The 17,589-nt window shown below is 51.6% G+C and overlaps 1 protein-coding gene across 1 annotated transcript in view; it reads right to left on the reverse strand.

Annotated features, from left to right (window-relative positions):
• FHOD1 (formin homology 2 domain containing 1) overlaps window positions 1-17,588 on the reverse strand; it is a gene marked incomplete at its 5' end in the record, with an annotated part of 31,069 nt that extends 13,481 nt beyond the window's left edge. The window contains 3 exons of the mRNA XM_085314515.1: window positions 4,249-4,313; window positions 4,516-4,622; window positions 17,520-17,588. Of these exons, the coding sequence (XP_085170641.1) occupies window positions 4,249-4,313; window positions 4,516-4,622; window positions 17,520-17,588 (241 nt within the window). The remainder of the gene's footprint in view (window positions 1-4,248; window positions 4,314-4,515; window positions 4,623-17,519) is intronic.
• Between the last annotated feature and the right edge of the window lies 1 nt (window position 17,589).

Genomic DNA, 17,589 nt, shown 5'->3' on the forward strand with positions numbered 1-17,589 from the left:
TGAACCATCCCTTTAGCACTCAGCTGTGTCTGCTCCCCAAGGGCATGCACATGCTGAGGGCTGGGAGTAGAGCAAAGGCAGCTTGCCACCCTTATCAGGAGTGTTCATCAGCTCTCTTCTCCACCCCAGGGATGAATAACAGTCTTGGAGACATCTGCAGCGTTGCAAGGAGCAGCCCAGGTGACTCAGCCTGCAGTGACATTCCCTGAGATGCCACAGTGCCCACAGAAGCTCATGGGATGTGGCAAGTCCTGGCTAGGTTGGTGCATCATCATTGCACCACAGCCCCTCATGGGAAGCCAGAGCAATTGCTATTAACCAGCATTACCTGCAATGCTGCAGAGAAAATGTTTCAAATTTTGCATTATCAAAGGTAGCAGAAACCAAGTTATTTACCAGGGGACTTGCAGGAGGAGCCACAGCACACTTGGCCTGCTGTGGCTCTCATGCAGGAGTTAGCCCCAAGGTAGCTAGCATTCTTGCAGGTACATACAGGAACTTCTTCAGTGCCCCAACGTCACAGCAGCCTTACAGCTTCAAAAGAGAAGCAGGAAGGGAATAGAAGGCAGACAGCACCACACCAGCTGTTTGGGGACAACAGGACAGCCACCAATCTCCAGGCAGCCGAGGCCAGATGGAGACTACATGTGGGCAGAGAGACCAGGTGCTACTGTTGACCTAAAACGCCTTAGCTGCTTTCCTGCCTGAGCGGCCATAGACGTCAGACTCAGCATGTGCTGGGAGAAAGATGCTTCCTAGGAGACCTGGCTCCCTCCTTGCCTGGAAGCAGTGGGCAGGAGTCAGCAGCAACAGCTAGAAGGGCTTTGGGCAAAAGAAGAACTGGAAACCTCTGCTCTGAACAAGCAGAGATTGATGTCATTAGGAGCCCGCATGGAGCTGACAGTGGTCTCTGTCCCCTGACTGCCACCACCACACAGCCTTTCACACTGCTCCAGACCAGGCATTCAGCTTTGCCCCTCCTGCCTAAAGAGGGTCTGTGCTGAGGTCCCATAAGCTCACCTCATGGCCTTGTGCAGCTGAGTATTTTCTTTGGCCAGCATGGAAACCTCTGCCCAGCGCAGAGTGCTGAATCAGCCAGACAGCACTCATTAGTGCTGCTGGCTCAGTGCACCCTGGACATAGCCTCTGCTTCTCTCACCTCACACAGCAGTGACCAGAGCWCAGACTTATTATGTTTTTGCATAGCTGTGGTGCTGGTTTCTGGAATCTGGCTCATCCCCTCTATAGCATCCTGAGTTATTTAGGTCAGATTATGAGCTTTAACAAGCCAAAAACAAGCCAGTCCAAAAAGGTTTCAAGACATGCTGATTAGGGCTCTGTAAAACATGTGGTCCCAGCACCCACCCCCTCCTATTTATTGGGTTGTTTGAGCAACAAAGACAGAAAGCAGAGCAGCCTGGACCTCATCCGGTGCCTGGGAACCACTAGCAAGGAGCACTGCCATGACCCTAGCCTTCCTGCAAGGAAAGGAAAAGGGGATACATGCTGGGGATGGGGGGCAAAGCCCAGTGAGGAATCCCAGCTCTCAGGTATGCAAGATGCTGCAGAGCTGAAAAGGAATAAGGGTCCAGAAGGCACAAATCCATGTGCCTGCCCTGAAGAACTTGCACACACTTCCCTGCCTTAGCTTCACTCAGCATTGCCAATAGCGATGCCTGGCTCAGGGACCAAAGGGTGCAGACATGCCTCATGGGCAGGGAAGGGATCCTCTCCTCAACCATGTCCACAGTCACTGTTTGGCCAGGCAGAGAGGCTGCAGACTGGTGTGGCCAGCTGATGCTTGTCTGACAACACTCTGTTCAAATGCTCTTTTTTTTCCCATGCTAAAGACAGAAAGACTTGAGACTTCCAAGTATTTTGCTGGTTTTCCAAACAGGATGTCTGAACCAGGCCTTTCTTCTGCACACGAGCTATTTGTTTGTGTTCTCTAAAACTAAATTTAGAGTTTGCCTGAATGACCCAGAATATTTGTAGTGTGTGAACCTTTGGCTCTCAGCCTAAGAAGCACAAGTCTTGATCTCTGGGGGTGGAAGAGATTAACCCATAGGTTCCCCGTGAGGCTGGCTGGGCAAATTTCCCCTGCACTTGGACTCTGAGAAGGACCAGAGGGTTACAGATAGATTGAGAGTGTGGATCAGGGCCAGGAAAATGGAAAAAGTTGTCCAGAAAAAGGTGTCCAGAAAAAGTACCCTTCAGCTGTGTGTAGCACTCTGGCCATGGCTAAGGTGGGAACATGCCATTGGGGGCTGGGGGCCCTACAACTCCACGTCATGCCCAAGGCAACAATATGACTCAAACCCTCTTTCTTACAGCAAAACTGAGCTATATAGACCTATAAGATACCCACTGGAAATGCCAAACTGCCTTGCCAGGCCAAGCAGATTTATGGAAACCCACACACTCGCAGGAATAGCACCTGCAGTCCTGGGATGCCCCATCTCCCTCAGCCCAAGCTCACCCACTCCTCTGCAAATGGCAGYCAAACTATGGCACAGGGCTTGGCAACAGCATCAAGCTTGACAARAGCTTGATGCTCAGCAAAGGTACTGTGCCCACAAGCTCCATTTTGGAGGAGACAACCAAGCTGCTTTCAGCACATTCGTTCTTGGGACACCCGTATCTGGGGAGCTGCTCCCTTTTTGAACTACAAATTCCCTGAAATTAGTCTTCCTGAGCACTACCCAGGACACCCATGTGGAAACATGCTCCTGACCCTTCAGAGGGTGTCTGTTCTGGCAGTCTGTTTCCTCCACCAGCAAAATTATACCGGGAAGAAAAAGGCCAGGATGCCGTCCACTCCAGGAACACGGCACAGTTGTCCAGAAACAATTCTTGCAGTTTTGCCATATTTTTATGCCCTTTACTGTGCTTTCTGCTCACTCCCAAGGGAAGTGTGTGTCTGTGYCCCTTCTCTCTACAGTCCCTTTCCAGGATGGTCCTCTCCTCCCTGCTGCTTTTCTCCATGTCCCCTAAGTTTAACCTGCAGCATCAGCCCCAGGTAGCCTCCCACTCCCAGTTCACACACCATTAGCAGGGTTTATATCACTGCTTCAAGGCAGGAGACAGCTGCCACCAGGGCTGGGAGGCCCCYGCTCCTGCCAAAACATGTGTTTCACTGCCACAAGCCCCTTTGTCCTGGCAGGAGCCACCAGGCTGAGTGTGTACAGCCTTCACTTTCTCCCTATAGTTCCCAAGCAGGGGATGCACTGCATCATCTGGACCCTGCATCCTCAGCATGCCCYACCCGGGCTGCCATGACACCCTGGCTAGCAGTATGGTCACCCACAGGACACAGCACTGAGTGCTTATGGCACCACCAGCCCCAGCTTGCACCAGACACCTTTGTGGTCTGTGCTGGAGGGGTGATGGACTGAGCTGGGAGCTTTCACCCAGTASTGCTGGACCTACAGCCCAGGGGCATGGGGAGTGGCAGGCCCTGTTCTGCCTTCCACCACCCGGCAGAGACAGCCATCATCACGAGGCAGGCAAGGAGCTGCTGGAAGATGTGCAAAACAGACCCTAGCAGCCTCATCCACAGCTGCCATTGCCTTTGGGTGGCTGACATGCTCCCCTGCTCTCATGAGCCTTTYGTGTCACAACAAAGCATCAGGGCCTTGGAAAGCTCCAGTTTCCAATGAAGCAGCACTCCAATTTTTGCCTCTCTAGATGTGTCCCAGCCTTCCAACCCACAGACCTGCCCCAGCAAGGCTCTGCTGCCCCTGGAGTTTAGTCAGTGCAGGCAGGCTCTGTGGATCCTGCACTGGAGCAGCCCCAACTGCACTGCTTGCTATCTTCCCAACAAAAAGCCTAGTTGAAACTCAGATCAAATCCTCCCTGATGCCACTGGCTCCTATACACTGACTTCTGCCGTCAGAGTGAGGGAACATGGTGGCAGAGCYTGCCTGCCCTTCCTGGGACTCAATTCCTACTTACAGCTGGGTCAAATAGCCCTACGTAGCTATCTCCAGTGTCACATCCAAGCAACAGCTCCATGTCACATCCCTGGGGCACCCACTCCACACTCAATGAGGCAGCCCCTGCTCCCAGGCCTCTCCTGTGCTCTGTCACAGAGAAGGGCTGGAGAGCTGCATGGAGTAGCTGGTGCTCATCTGGACTCATGTTGGCCCTCAGGAACAATGTGAGGGCTCACTCAGTCCAAGCAGCCGCATCGCAAGCAGTTCAGYTGGTGGTCATGCAGCAAGGCTTGCAGGGCATCCCCTGACTCACCAATGATGGCATGGACTCGGACGGAGAGCTGTGTGCGCAGAATCAGAGTTGGCCGTCTTCCCTTTCTGGGATGAGAGGAAATGCAGTGTGAAYGCCAACAACATTAAGAGTCCCCATCCTCCTACCACAGCCCCCCCCCTGGAGCTCCTCTCTCTCAGCACCCAATGGCAAGTGCTCGCATGCTGTGGCAGGAACACACAGGGTCTCTGTGTCTACCTTAAGCCAGCACCGGAGGGCCCAAGGGCCCACTTGCCCCACATCACTCACCTGACCTCCTCATAGAAACCCTCCAGATCATCCTTYTGCTCCAGCAGGGACAGGTCAAGGTCTAGGTAATGTCCGGACGGTGAAATCTGCAGGGTGCAGTCTTCCAGCTGGAGAAGCAGACAACTCATGTGAGCAGCAAGCCTTCGTGCCTGCATGCCCAGCACCCACCATGTGCCACTAGTGTGAATGGCTACAGACACATCCCTCCCTGCAGCCCAGCTCTGGTTCCTGGAGGAAGCGAGTTCCCTCTACCAAACCTCCTGCCTGCACCTTTGCTTCACCAGCACTTCCAAGTGCCATCAGACTCAGTGCTGGCCTGCTTGAGGCTCTTGCTCTGCTCTACCATGAGTGCCAGGTTCAAGTGACCCATGAACATAGGTCCCTACCTAGTTCCCTTTGACATTGCCAGCACTTAAGCTCTGTCTCCTGCTGGGAAATGCCTTGGAGCCCGTGGCGCCAGGACACTAGCTGAGAAGACCAAGGTGTTGGTGCCAGATTGGGAAAGCAATGCAGAGCACCAGGCCAGGAAAAATGCAAAATGAGCCCAGCACAGACAGTGGCCATGGTACTGAAGAGCTTGCTGCTCACAGACCTCCCGCTTGGGCAGGATACGACTGATTCAGCCCAGGAGCTAGTGCTGGAGGCTGACGCATCTGATCCACTCCCTCAGGCTCCCTTTAGTCAGCAGAGGTGCAGCCAAGGTCCAGTTTATAYTGCCCCAGGGGTGGTTACTTGATAGGGCAGATGAATTGCTTCTGACTGTACAGTCTCTGGTGACTGTCAAGGCACCCAGACCACCCAGCTCACACAGAGACCCTGTACCACAGCAAATCCCACATGGGTGTCCCAGCACTAAGAGCTCTGCCAGCCTCAGGCAAACCCACCCTGGCCAGCCAGCTGAGGGACAGCACATGCTGGGCCTGGCACARGAGGCAGAGTGGTGACTCACAAGGCCTGACTCAGCCTCTAGCTCATCAGGCTGCTACGCACTACCTTCTTGTGAGACAGGGAAAAGCACAGTCTGAGGCCAAGCTAGGATAAGGCAAGAGCATCTTCCCCGACAGCCTATRCACAGCACCTGCTAGAACCCTAGCCACCAGGCACAGCATGAACAGGATTCCTGGCCACTGTGCACAGCACCCACAGTGCACTTGGGCCACCGCACACAACACCCACAGCAGGTGAGCCACCAGGCACCCGAGCCACCATGCACAGCACCCACAAAGTGCCTGAGCCACTAGACACTCAACCCATCATAACACAAGACCCTCAGTGCCTGCCTGGATGAGACCTTGTTGCCCCACATGTTGACTCTCCTTCCAGTCTTCCCCCRGGCCCTCCCATTAACATGGGCCCATCACCTCTCTGGGTTCACCAAGAGAGCTGRCAGGGCTCCTGAGCAAGCTCGCACAACCAGCAGCCCTGCAGAAGAGATCTAGTCTCATGATGCTCACAAGCTCGCATCTCCCACAGCCTCACTGCACACTAGAAATTGGGACAGAGCAGTTTGCCCTACAGGCCTGACTGAAGCCAAAAGGATAGCAGTATTTGCCTGACTTTGCCAGCATTTCTGCTGCTGCATTGTGTCTGGTCCTGATCCTAAAATGTTTGCACCTTTGTTGCATCTCAGAGTAATCTGTGAGCCTTTCCTAAGCTCTTGCTGCTGCAGGAAGCAGTCAGAGCAGCAAGGCTGCACGGAAGTGTTATATAACTACCTGGGGAATCAAGGACCATAGAACAGGAATAAAACCCTACTATTAATAGAGCTAATACTGCAAAAAGAGCAAACAGCACATGCTACATGTAGGAAGAGAAGTGGGACTGGTCAGCCCTCTAAATATACATCTCTTCTCAGACTCAAATTACAGGAACTTCTGGGTGCACCTCTGTGACTATGGTATTCAGATGCAGATAACCACAACTCCTCTGGCTTTATCATCAAACAGCTGTCCCTCCTACTCCTTGAGGTCGGGGAAAGCTGAGGATACCTTTGGCAAAGACTAGTTTGGCTAACACCTCTGAATGCAGCTCCTGCATCTCACTGTGTTTGTTTTCCATTAAAACCCTGGTTTCTTGAATCACAAGTTTGCACAAGACTGCGCATATGACCTCAGTAAGAGCACAACTTCAAAACAAGAGGGAAAAGAAAAAGCTCAAAGTGCATTAAGGTAATTAATGATCTGATRCCTGACTAAGGCTCAGGATAACCAGCAGTTTGTCAGGGCACTGCTGTTGGTTCAAACACAACTGCTACCCGGTTAGCATCGCATGCTACCTCCTGGGCTGCTTAGCTGCATCAAGCACATGCAACAAATCACCACAGTCCTGGCCACATCAGACAGCCATGGCAGCACTGCACGAAGGATATGGCCAGCCAGCATTCCAATACAGCCTGAAGAGCCTGCAGAACTGCTGCTGCTCAGCAGCACATCGTGGGAGACCAAAGCAGTGTTTCCTGCACCAGCCCTCCAGGAGTCTGAAGCAAGAGCTCCTGGATGTGAGCTCTCTGGCTATGTAAGGAGGTACTGCTAACGATGACACCAAAAAAAGTTCTCTTGCTAAGGAAAGCTTAAAGTCCCACCACAASGGCTGTGCTCTCCTGGGGCATCATTCTGCACCTTTCTAAGGTCAGAGATCACATGGGTGCTGTGGCTTGCACCAGCAGCCAGCTCCAATCAAATACAGAGAGTAGCAATTCCCACACAGCTCCAATACAAAAGTGTCAGCTCTATTGGGCTGCCAAATCCCAGACAAGTCAGGGTTAATGTTCGTGACTCCTACTGGAACCCAGTTACATGTCCCAGCTGGCTGTGGAGGCCAAGTCCCTGGAATGCAGCTGCGAGTTTCCCACGTGAGCTTGGCAGCAATGGAGCTCCCCACAAGGGGTAATCCAAAGGCAGAGCCCTGGACTTGAATGCTAACCCTCAAGCTGAGAGAGTCTGCAAGCACTAGCCCCCCCCCCAACCCCCCCCYCCCCAGGGATGGAGACAAGATGTTCCAGGCTTGGGCTGCCCTAGGAACCCTCCTGGGGCAGTACTTCCTGTGCTAGAGAATACTGACTGCCAGAGGAGCCTGAAATGAGGTTACTCCCGGGCCCTTAGACAAGGTCTTGAGATGTGTCATGGGCCTATGCCACAGATATGCAAGACCTGAGCCCAGGCCTTGTGGTCACGCTGCTGGGGACGGCAAGTTTGGGCCACASGGTACTGATAGCTCCCAGCGCACAGCTGTATCTCTATTCCAAAACCCCAGAAGGCTGCTTTGATCCATCTGCATCACGAGCATAAAACACTTTTAAAATAGTTTGTGCTTTAACCTGGGCTTTGTGAGTTACAGACAAACCAGAGCTCAGAAAAGTGGGAGAGCATCCCATGCTCAGACCTCTAGCTTGCAGCTCCTGGGACCCCTAGCTAGCCCCACAGAGATTCAGACATCTTCCATCCACAGCACAGGGTAGTTTATAAGACTTCTTTAGACCAAGATGATTGGGCTGGTCCATCACTGGAGGGGTACAAGTTCCCTGTGCAGGAGCCAGGCTCCCAAAGGCCTAGAGAGGATTTTCCTGTCTSTGTTAAAATCCAGTTCTCCACTCTGATGGCTCCAACCTGAAGCATGGAGAAGGTGGAAACACACAGGTGTCTCTAATCATACCAGCACGTGTAAAGCCAAGCACTGAAGCCACCCTGAAGATCAGAGAGGACACTCATAACTGGCAAGTGTTTTCTCAGGGAAAGCCTACTTCCCCTGGAGCAGTACTATCCTTCCCAAACTGTGGGGGCAAGCAATKGAGATGTCTCCACCTAAGCATATCTAGAGTCCTCTATAGCCAAGGCAGACAAACAGACACATCTAACACTAGGTTATAGTGAGCCCAAGTTTCCATTCTCAACCCCAGGGCAACCCCACAGCTAGTTGCCTTTCTGGCCTTGACTTGCTCACATCAATAGGTGCTGGTATCATCTGCCTTTGTGGAAATCGGTAGAAATGATGATGCTGGGCAAAAGCCAGCAGGCTACACAGGGCACTTGCAGTCCAGCAAGGCTGCTGTGACACCCACACTTCAACCCTGCCACAGAGCAAAAAGTGAGACCACACAAGGGAGCAACATGGCTTCTCTTGGCTCTTTTTGGAGACTGAAACAAAGTTGCTCTATAGAGCTAATGCTTCCTGTAAAATGCCGGTTTCTATATGCATCAGCCATATATCACAGTGGTCATTTCAAACTAGCTTTGGGCTGCTCATAAGTTGACCCTGAGTTTGGTGCAGCTGATGGGGAAGGACCCTTCATGGCTAAGATCAAGAGAAAATCCTCTGGATGCAGTAGTCTTGTGCTGCTTGGAGACAAAATCTGTTCTGGTTTCTTACACCCTRTAAGCAGGGACTCTACAAACCTCAGTGCTTTCCAACCCCCTTTTGGGTCTATGAGTCAAGCTGCAATCTGTTACACGTCCCAGATTGCCTATGGCTACACAGCAACACAGCATCTGTTTGCAGGGTGTTTTTTCTGCTCATCAGAAATAGTGATGCATTTCCTTGCAAAAGTCGGGGTTTTGAGTAAGCGAGTCTCACTGCCAGGCCAGTAAGTCAGACTTGTTCACATCTTCCCCACTGTCCCCAAAGCAGCTCAAGCTTGCAGCATTGGCCACAACAACAGCTTACCCCCTGCAGAGGCAGTGCTTGGGAGACTTTTTCAAGATGAAACAAGAGTGCCATAAMAATGCTTAGTAACTAGCAAGGTAATTCAAGGACCCTGGGGCTCAGTTAAGCTAGTGCAGCTCTCTGGAACAGAGAAGGCCCCAAGCAGAAGAAGAAGCACTGCCATGTTGTCCTTTGTCCTGGGGAGAAGGCAGAGAAGTGAGTTGAGTGTTCAGGGACAGAGGRCTTGCCAGGACTTCTTTCCCCTCTGCCTCCAGGGCAATGAACCTGCATGTCATTCATTGCCCTTTCACAGCAGAATGTGCATTTTAGGACTCCTTTTCCCACAGAGCAAGAAGTACACCTGGGAGGAGYCAGTTCTTCTCATGAACATCAGCACTGGCAGTGGCATGGGGACAGGCTGCTTCAGAGCCATCTCATTTCAAGAACATGACTTCTGCAGAAATCCTAGCAGGCTCTCGCCTCCTAAATTACTTACCTCCAAACAGCAGCACCAGCCACTACCTCAGAAATAAGCCTTCTCCCAGCCAGCATCATCCCAGCTCCTTCTTCCACCCTCACTTCCTACAGCCTGACCCTGAATGCTGCCATGCTCTGCACTTTCTTGCTCCCCACAATTTCCTGGSAGCTACAGCTGGCCCCAGCACTGTCTCAGTAGCAGAAAAGGCTYACAGGCAAGGCAGGAAAGGGTCAAGCAATGTCTATATTCCCACAGCCCACAACAGCTTCATACTCTTCCTGCTAAGCCTCTATCACAGCAAGACATGGTGTATACCAGTGTGAGAGGACACTCCAAGGACATACAGTGAATATCCTTTTTATCTGGCAGTAAAGGAAACACTTCTCTCCCTTTCCAACACTTTTTTTTCCCCAGTAACCACAATTTACCAACATTACTGAGCTATTTAATGATCTGGTCCGCTCTCCGTCTCTCTCAACCCTTGAAGCACATTTTTAAAGGAACTGTGGTGACAACACTTGATGCAGAGATGCCGCTTTATGCCTCCTCATGCTGCCACTCAGCCAGGCCTGATGCAGCTAGCTGTCCTCAGGATGGAGACAAGTAGCATCTAGATGGGTTTCCAAACCAAATCAGCCTCAGCTGGTTAGGAAGAAACCCATAGGGTCAAATGTGCTTCAAACACACTGCCAGAAGCTGTTGTGTGGAAACCAGGGCTTAGGGTGGAGTGGAGCTGGCAGGAGAGCCAGAGGAATGCCAGGATTGCAAAACAGACACAAAATGTGCCACGTGAGAGCAGGGCCAGCTGGGGTGGGGGTTAGTCAGCCCTGGAGTGTTGAGTGCTTGGAAATACACCACATAGCTATTCTAGGAAGGATCTGGGGAATTTACTGAAATATTTATTATTTATTTCAGCTGAGGCAGAACTCAAGCTTGAGACAGTAGGGCACTGCWAAACACAAGGCATCAGAGAGTCAGAAACAACCAGCATCACAAATCTCTGCTCATCCTTCCAAAACATGGCTGGATTCATAGTTTATACTTCTATGAAGCCTCTTCAGGATTAATTTTATTAGACCTAAAGTACAGTCAGATACCAGAGCTAAGAGCACTACAGAAATATTTGTAGCACCCATAACTCATAGCATTGTTCCCCATGTGTTTAGGGCATTCACCCCTGTCCACTTTATATACAAGTAAAAATCTCTTACACTCTAGGCGATGCAGTACTGTTCACTCTCAGACACATGTCCTATTGTATGTCTGAAAAAGCTCTAAAACAGATACAGCAGCACCTGGACCCAAGCAGTGCAATTGCCCCACACAGGCATCTGACACAGTCCCTCTATATCTTCTCTCTTTGCCTCACATCCAGAGGTGACAGACAAAAATAAGTGAAAGGGAGCCTGCAGTCAGCAGCAGCCTGAAGCTGGCACCATGGTCATCAGACGTAAGAGAAGGTCCTTGCAGGAGCAGCCCCACCAGGCAGGCAAGAATATTCACATTTCAACCGCCATGATTCGCTTTTGGGGCTAATAGGGTGGTTTACTGACCCAGTCTCTCCCAGGATCACAGATTAGGGTCATGGTTTTACACCCACATCCTTTCTCAGCCAAGCTAGAGGAGTAGCAGCTTTTCCTTTTTTAGTGAAAGCTGGAAGCAGCATGAACGGACAGGGTTATGTCTCCTTAGAGTGCCACAASAGTGTTTATTACCAGGCTGCTCAGTTACTGCTTCCTGCCCTTTTCCACGTGATGGATGGGAGCAAGTGCTGGTATTGCCCAGTCTGTTATTACAGAAAAATAGCAGACTAGGAGAGATCTCTGGAGGTTACCTCACCCCAGCCTCCTGCCCAAAGCAGGCCCAGGAACTGTCCCCTTCTTGTGCACTTCCCTCCTAGGCTCCTCCATCTGAGGCCTAGGATAGACTTCTTTCYTGTCAACTGATACCATGCCATTTTGTCTGTCATGCTGCAGGACCCATGTTCAACCATCCTCTCGAGAAGCACTGCTCCACAGCACAAAAGTAGTGATGGAGGGGAGCTGTAGCTCTGCTGAGCGGCTGGTACCTAGCAGCCACCCCAGCACGACCAGGCATCCAGTAAGCTGCAACGCTCAGCATGAACACCCAGATACAGCTCCTGCCTTGGGACCCATGTGAACAATGAGGACCTTGTCAGGAACCARGGAATACCGAAAACTCCTCTGAAGTAGGATTTTGGTCTAAATATTTAAAAGGRTGCAGAGAGAAACATTTCAAAGTAGTTAAATTAGTGGGGAGGCAGTGCTGCTGATAATTCCCAGTCTCCGCTACTTTCAAAGTACAGAAAAGCTACCAGAAGCACAGAGCTGACCTGATAATTCCCCAGACATCCAACAGGACATACATCATCCTGCTGGCTGCTCTGAAAACAAATTCTCCAAGAGGGCTGTAACCTGCCTGTTCTCCACTGCTATGTTTATATACTGATGCTGCCTTTTCTGACCCATCCTGCTCATTGTTGCTCATCTCCGATGCACACTCAGGCACACTCTGCCTTTTCCTCCCATGCTAGTTGCCCCAGATGAGCATATCAAACTACAGCCCTCCAAGCAAATCCATAGGAAAGCATAATGGCTCCAAGCCCTACATAACTTGCCTCCTCCCTGCCCTCTCAAACCAGTCCCAGGCAAGCTCCCCTTAGCTTTGGGGTCCGATTTCTCCATTCACAAATCATTCACCCACAAAAGCTCCATGCCACCACTGCAAGTAGTTCTCTAAGCTGTCTTATATGTGAGGTCTTTGRGAGCTCAGTTAAATGGGGCAAAGATCCTCAGAAAAGCTCCTTTCTTGTTCAGGAGTCRCTCTTCACAACCTCCCTTTGGCCAATTAGGAAACAGAGAACAACTAACCTCACCACTGCTGGTGGAATGGAGTTTGCATACTATACACATGCCACCAGCATGCACCGAGAGCTCCTCTCTCCAATAACTTTTCTCTTTTGTATCAGTACAGAGTGTTTTCTGTGAGTGGAAGCACAACCTATCACACCAAAGCAGGCGAGCCATTCGCTCTTCCCCAGGTTTCCGGGAGAGGAGGGGAAGGAAGGCTCCAGCCAGCTCGGTATTCCCATTGTTTGGAAAATCTGTAGATTCAGAGCTGAGATAGCATTGCTGTGACACCAATGCAGCGCACAGGTCACAGGAGCACAGTGGTCTTTAGAGAACAAGGGGACAAGAAAACAGGGTCACTCACGGGGAATCCTGCCAGGGCAGGTAGTCAGACACAGYTCGCTTCTGGCACTAAAGCTGTACTACGTCAGCCCTGCCAAAATCAGCCTTCAGAGRAAAACAAACTGACTGCAGACAGTATCTCTGTTATCCCTCACAATTTGGTTTGCAGTCACAAACGGCTGGTGCAGCTACAGCCCATGACTCAGCAGGTTACATGTTTGTAGAAAACCACTTACATAGACTTGCTGGGTTTAAAAACATCCAAATAAAATTGAGTGAATGCCACCCAAATATGCTACAAAAGTGCTGGAAACTAAAAAAAAGATAYGATCAGTCTGAATCAGAACAATGCAGCTGGCCAACATAGAAAATAAAATGGGAAGGTATTTCAGGCACAAACACACTTTCCGGAGAGCATGAAAAAGTCATTAGCTGTGGGTCCCATTCAGGAAGAGGAAGCACTTAAGTGTCACTGAACAGGGAGCAGGAGAGGCTGTTCAATGGCCTGAGGCAGCAGGCCCAGGCACAAGGATGCACAGTGATGTCCATGCAAGAAGCTGTTTTCAATGGCACATTTCTGCCCTGGAGCACATGCCAGCTTTACCCCATGGCCTTGCTCCTTCAGTGAGCATCTTCACTGTTCGTAGGAAGAGTAGCTCCTCTGCAGGACCTCAGTCTTTCCCCTATGGTTCATTATCCYCCAAGTGCCTGCATTTCAGTCCTCCTCCAGGCTGACCAGCCAATGATGGCTATCTCACTTCTGGCCTTTTCCTGCCCATCATCACTAATCCTCCTGAAAGCTACTGTGGGGCGTATTCCTCCAGGCAGTATGTTGGTGGCTCTCCACAACCAGCATCATTAGGTACACTGCCCAACACACAGCACATCAGGACAAGTCTAGCATTGGGCATTGCCATCTGAATTTTTAGAAGAGGTTCTAAAAAGGAAAGGAAAATCTAGCTGTTCATTTGCTAATTTTAGCACATCAAGTAATTGAGCTCCAAGCATTACCTGGCACAAAGAGCATGTCCACATGAATAAAACTTTCTGGGGCTTGTGCCAGGGTAATGATSCCTGTAGTCTCCTGAGTGCCAGCTYCTAATTTGGACTGAAACAGATGGCTCAGGTAGCCTTGCTCCATGGGACACAGATCCTGATGACCATAGTGAGAGGCTCATCAGAGACATCAGCTCACATAAGCCCTAGCAAGTGTCCTAGTTTGCTTGTTGTCGCATCAGGATACATCACAGCTGTCACACCACACAGTTCTTGCTGGCTMAGGAAGGCTCCATGAAATGAAGGCAGCAGGGGATAAGAACTTGATTTATAAGCCCAGAGCAGGGTGTTAGTAGCCCTTCTATGATTTTGTCAAGGACCACAGAGTGCATCATGAAAAACTACAGAAGAAGCACCTGGCATTTGCCTTATGCAGGGAGCAGAACCTAAATCTGTGCGGCAAAGGAGATCTTTCGCCCCACTTCCAATGTATCTCTGCTGGACAGAGGTGTTCACCACAGTACACACAGCTCCCCAGCCCTCAGGAACTTTTCCATTCAACCTCCAGCCTCTTATGCCACTCGCAATGCACCACTCCGGCGCTCCAGCATGGCGATCCCATTACAGATAGCTCCTGCCCAGGGAGGAGAACATATGCCTGAAATTTGAGTTTGCTCCATTCATCATGTCTCAGGCTGTTTGTTCCCATACAAACTCCGTTTAGTCACTGACTAAAAATCCCATGACTGTGACAACATGAGACGCTGCTGCTCTGCTCCAAGAAAAATGAAAATCCAGATGAAAGGGAGCTTGTTTGGTGCAGGCAAAGGTCTCACAACAAGGCCTTTTCTCCTGGCAGACCAAAAAGCTCCACTTGCGTGGGAGTCAGGCATACTGAGCCGATTTCCCCCTCATGCTGCCTCCAACTCCCTCACCTCAYAGCCATGGCTCTAGGAAGGGAATGCTTCTCCTCTGCCTGGCTGGACACCTGCCATTCCCCTCTCTTGYCTTCACTCTTATGGCCCTGTGAGCTGCAGAACAGAGATATTTGGCCATCTCCAAAGTTGGGAAAGCATGCTGCCAGGTTCTATACCTCACATACATGTTTGTAAGAYGGAAAACAAGCCTGTTCTCACCTCAGTTCTTAGCAGGAGGCAGCCATGAGGGATGGTCTGAGAGCATCATGCATTTGGAAGAGACTCCCAAACCCCTGCAGAAGAGGCAGGCAGTGTCCCCCACCTCCTCCGCTCTCCATGCCCTTGGGAGAAGGGGGCTTCACGTCCCCCTTTCCCTGTCCCCCAGCCTGAGGGCATAATACCAGTCCAAGTTCAGACATGAATGCAAGCAAGATAACCAGCAAGGCACCAGTACCTCACGTCAGTCTCCTCCCTTCCTCCCAACTGCTCTTTCTTGTAACAGAGAAAGTGGTTGCACGTGGAGCACAGGCCCTCTGCTCATCACACCAAAGGAAAGGAAAGTGCTCAGCACATTTTACTGTGTGTGTTATTTTCTTTGTGGCTCTCAAGCAGCAAATTCACCTCTGCTGCCAAAGGAAACCAGTTCTTTTGCAGGATAAGGGGCAGGTGGCCTTCCAGCTCTYGGTGCAGTCTCATTCTCCCCATCACTTTTTCAGGCCCTGCATGCTGCTGGCAAGTAGGCTAGGTTCTGGTCTGGAGTATTAGAGAGGCCACTGCAGGCAGCATGCATCTCTATCATCCCTGACCCATACAGGGTAGACACTAAAGTACAATGGAGACATCAGCTCCTTCACCTTCTTCAGCAAGCCTTCACTGCTGGATTTCTCACTGACCTAGTGGCTGCACAGAGCTAAAAAGTGCCAGGGTGACCCCAAGCCCACTGCAGTCTCCATGCCAGAGAGGCAAAGCAGACTAAATAAGGCTCAGCTATGTCATCCTCCCGATAGCCAGTATGGAAAGGGAGGCTGACGTAATACTAYGTTTCCTAGCTCAGTCTAAGAGACAAACTCATGCCTAGCCATTGTCCCTACTTCCCGAAGCACGTGAACACTAATGCTTTTGCTATGTTAGAGCTCCTGCTAAATTGGACTGGTCTAAACAAGCATATCCACTTCCTTTAGGACGACTCAGTCAGAGCCAGACAAGAAATGGCCTCACCACAGGGGCTCACGAATCCCTTCCATGACTTGCATGAGTATAGCAGTGATCACTTCTGCAAGTCTCTAGGCACCGCTTGGCTCCTGCCAGCGGTTGGAACTCATTTGTAGCCATCCCTCTGGGTAGCTGTGTCCCCATCCTCAAAGTCCTGCCACAGCACAAACACGGAAAGCCGTGTCCTTCAGATGCTCTCACCAACCCCTCATTCCTTTCAGGGAATGTCTCACAGTTTTGCCTACATCCTCCCAAAGTCATCCTAACCCAGCTTTCTCCAGTCCTTCCCAAACTCCACCTTGCAAGATATCAGCCTTGCCAGCTGTGCCCCCCTTGCAGCTGTAGGCTCTCATCCTCTGCTTTCCCCTGCTTATTCTCAGCCAAAACCCCACAGGTTTTAACTGTCCGCTCAACACTCTGCTTTCTTTGCCCCACGCCACCTGAGAACCTTCTCTTTGGCAGGGCATTTAGCCTAGGGCACATCTTGTGTCCAAGCACTACACAGCCCTCGAGCATTCTGTCAGGGCAGAAGGTGAATTCCACTGCTCCCTGAACTGTGCTCACAAGTGGAGCTAGTTCCTTAACAGTAAAGCAAAAGTTCCTGACRTGACTTGGGCACCAAGACTGGTCCGTCCCTGCCAGGACAGGCAAGGGGGCAGAGCCCAGCCACAGTACTGCAGACACAACCTGTTGCAAGAAGCACTGTGACAAGGCAGGCGTGTGCACCTACTTCTCTGGCAGCCTCATGCACAGGAGCAGGAGAGATGTTTCTGGAATGGTGAGGACTAGCCTCCCTTCTGAGGGCAATTTCATTCAGTTCATAGCTGTCCTCTCTGCACACTCCAGCAGAATAGTGCCATGACTAAGTGACTGCAGTTTCATGCTGAGAGGAAGGCTGACCCTGGTTCACCTGGCCACCACCAGGGTTATATTTTAGGGTAGTGACGAAGCTAAAACTCTGTGCAGCAGAGCACTGAAGACCGGCAGGAGCACCCAGGTCCCTGCACAGTTGCATTGCCTAGCTCCCAGCACCATGCCAATCACGGCCAGCACACACTGCCATGTGCTGTGCATGTGGGTTGGCAAGCCCCAGAGCTGCTGGGTGGCAGGAGCCCCCAGACCCACAGGGCACTCAAGGCCCCCAAACCTGTACAGACTCCCAGTGCTCCAGTGTCAAGTGGTTCCCTGGTGCGCTGCACCCCAGTGCCTGCCTCCTGTGGTGCCATCATGCTCTGTCCCCTGCTGTGTACTGGGGTCCCAGGCTTTCATGGTGAGGTGACGTAATGCCAGTGCCCCCACGGTGCCTTCGAGCTCTGATACTCTTCTCCGACCATCTCCTGCTGCATGTCCCTACCTCTGCCCTGTCCCCTGAAGCGTCCCAACAACCCCATGCCGGTCCCCGGGGGTGCCACGGAACACTCCCTGCYCGTCTCCACGGTTCCCCGGTGCCCGTCCCGCACGATGTCCCATTGCGTGGAGCCCCAGTGTCCCCGCGGCGCCCCACTGCCAGCTCCTCCCCGCCCCGGTGCCCCATGCTCCGGGCGCCCTCACCGGCAGCGGCGCGCCGAGCAGGCGGTGCAGCGCGGGCAGCTGCGCGCCCAGTGCCAGCGCCTCCGCCACG

This window comes from Rhea americana, unplaced genomic scaffold (genome assembly GCF_003343005.1).
Source record: "Rhea americana isolate MKP2758 unplaced genomic scaffold, rheAme1 scaffold_406, whole genome shotgun sequence".
In the NCBI taxonomy this organism is placed as follows: domain Eukaryota; kingdom Metazoa; phylum Chordata; class Aves; order Rheiformes; family Rheidae; genus Rhea; species Rhea americana.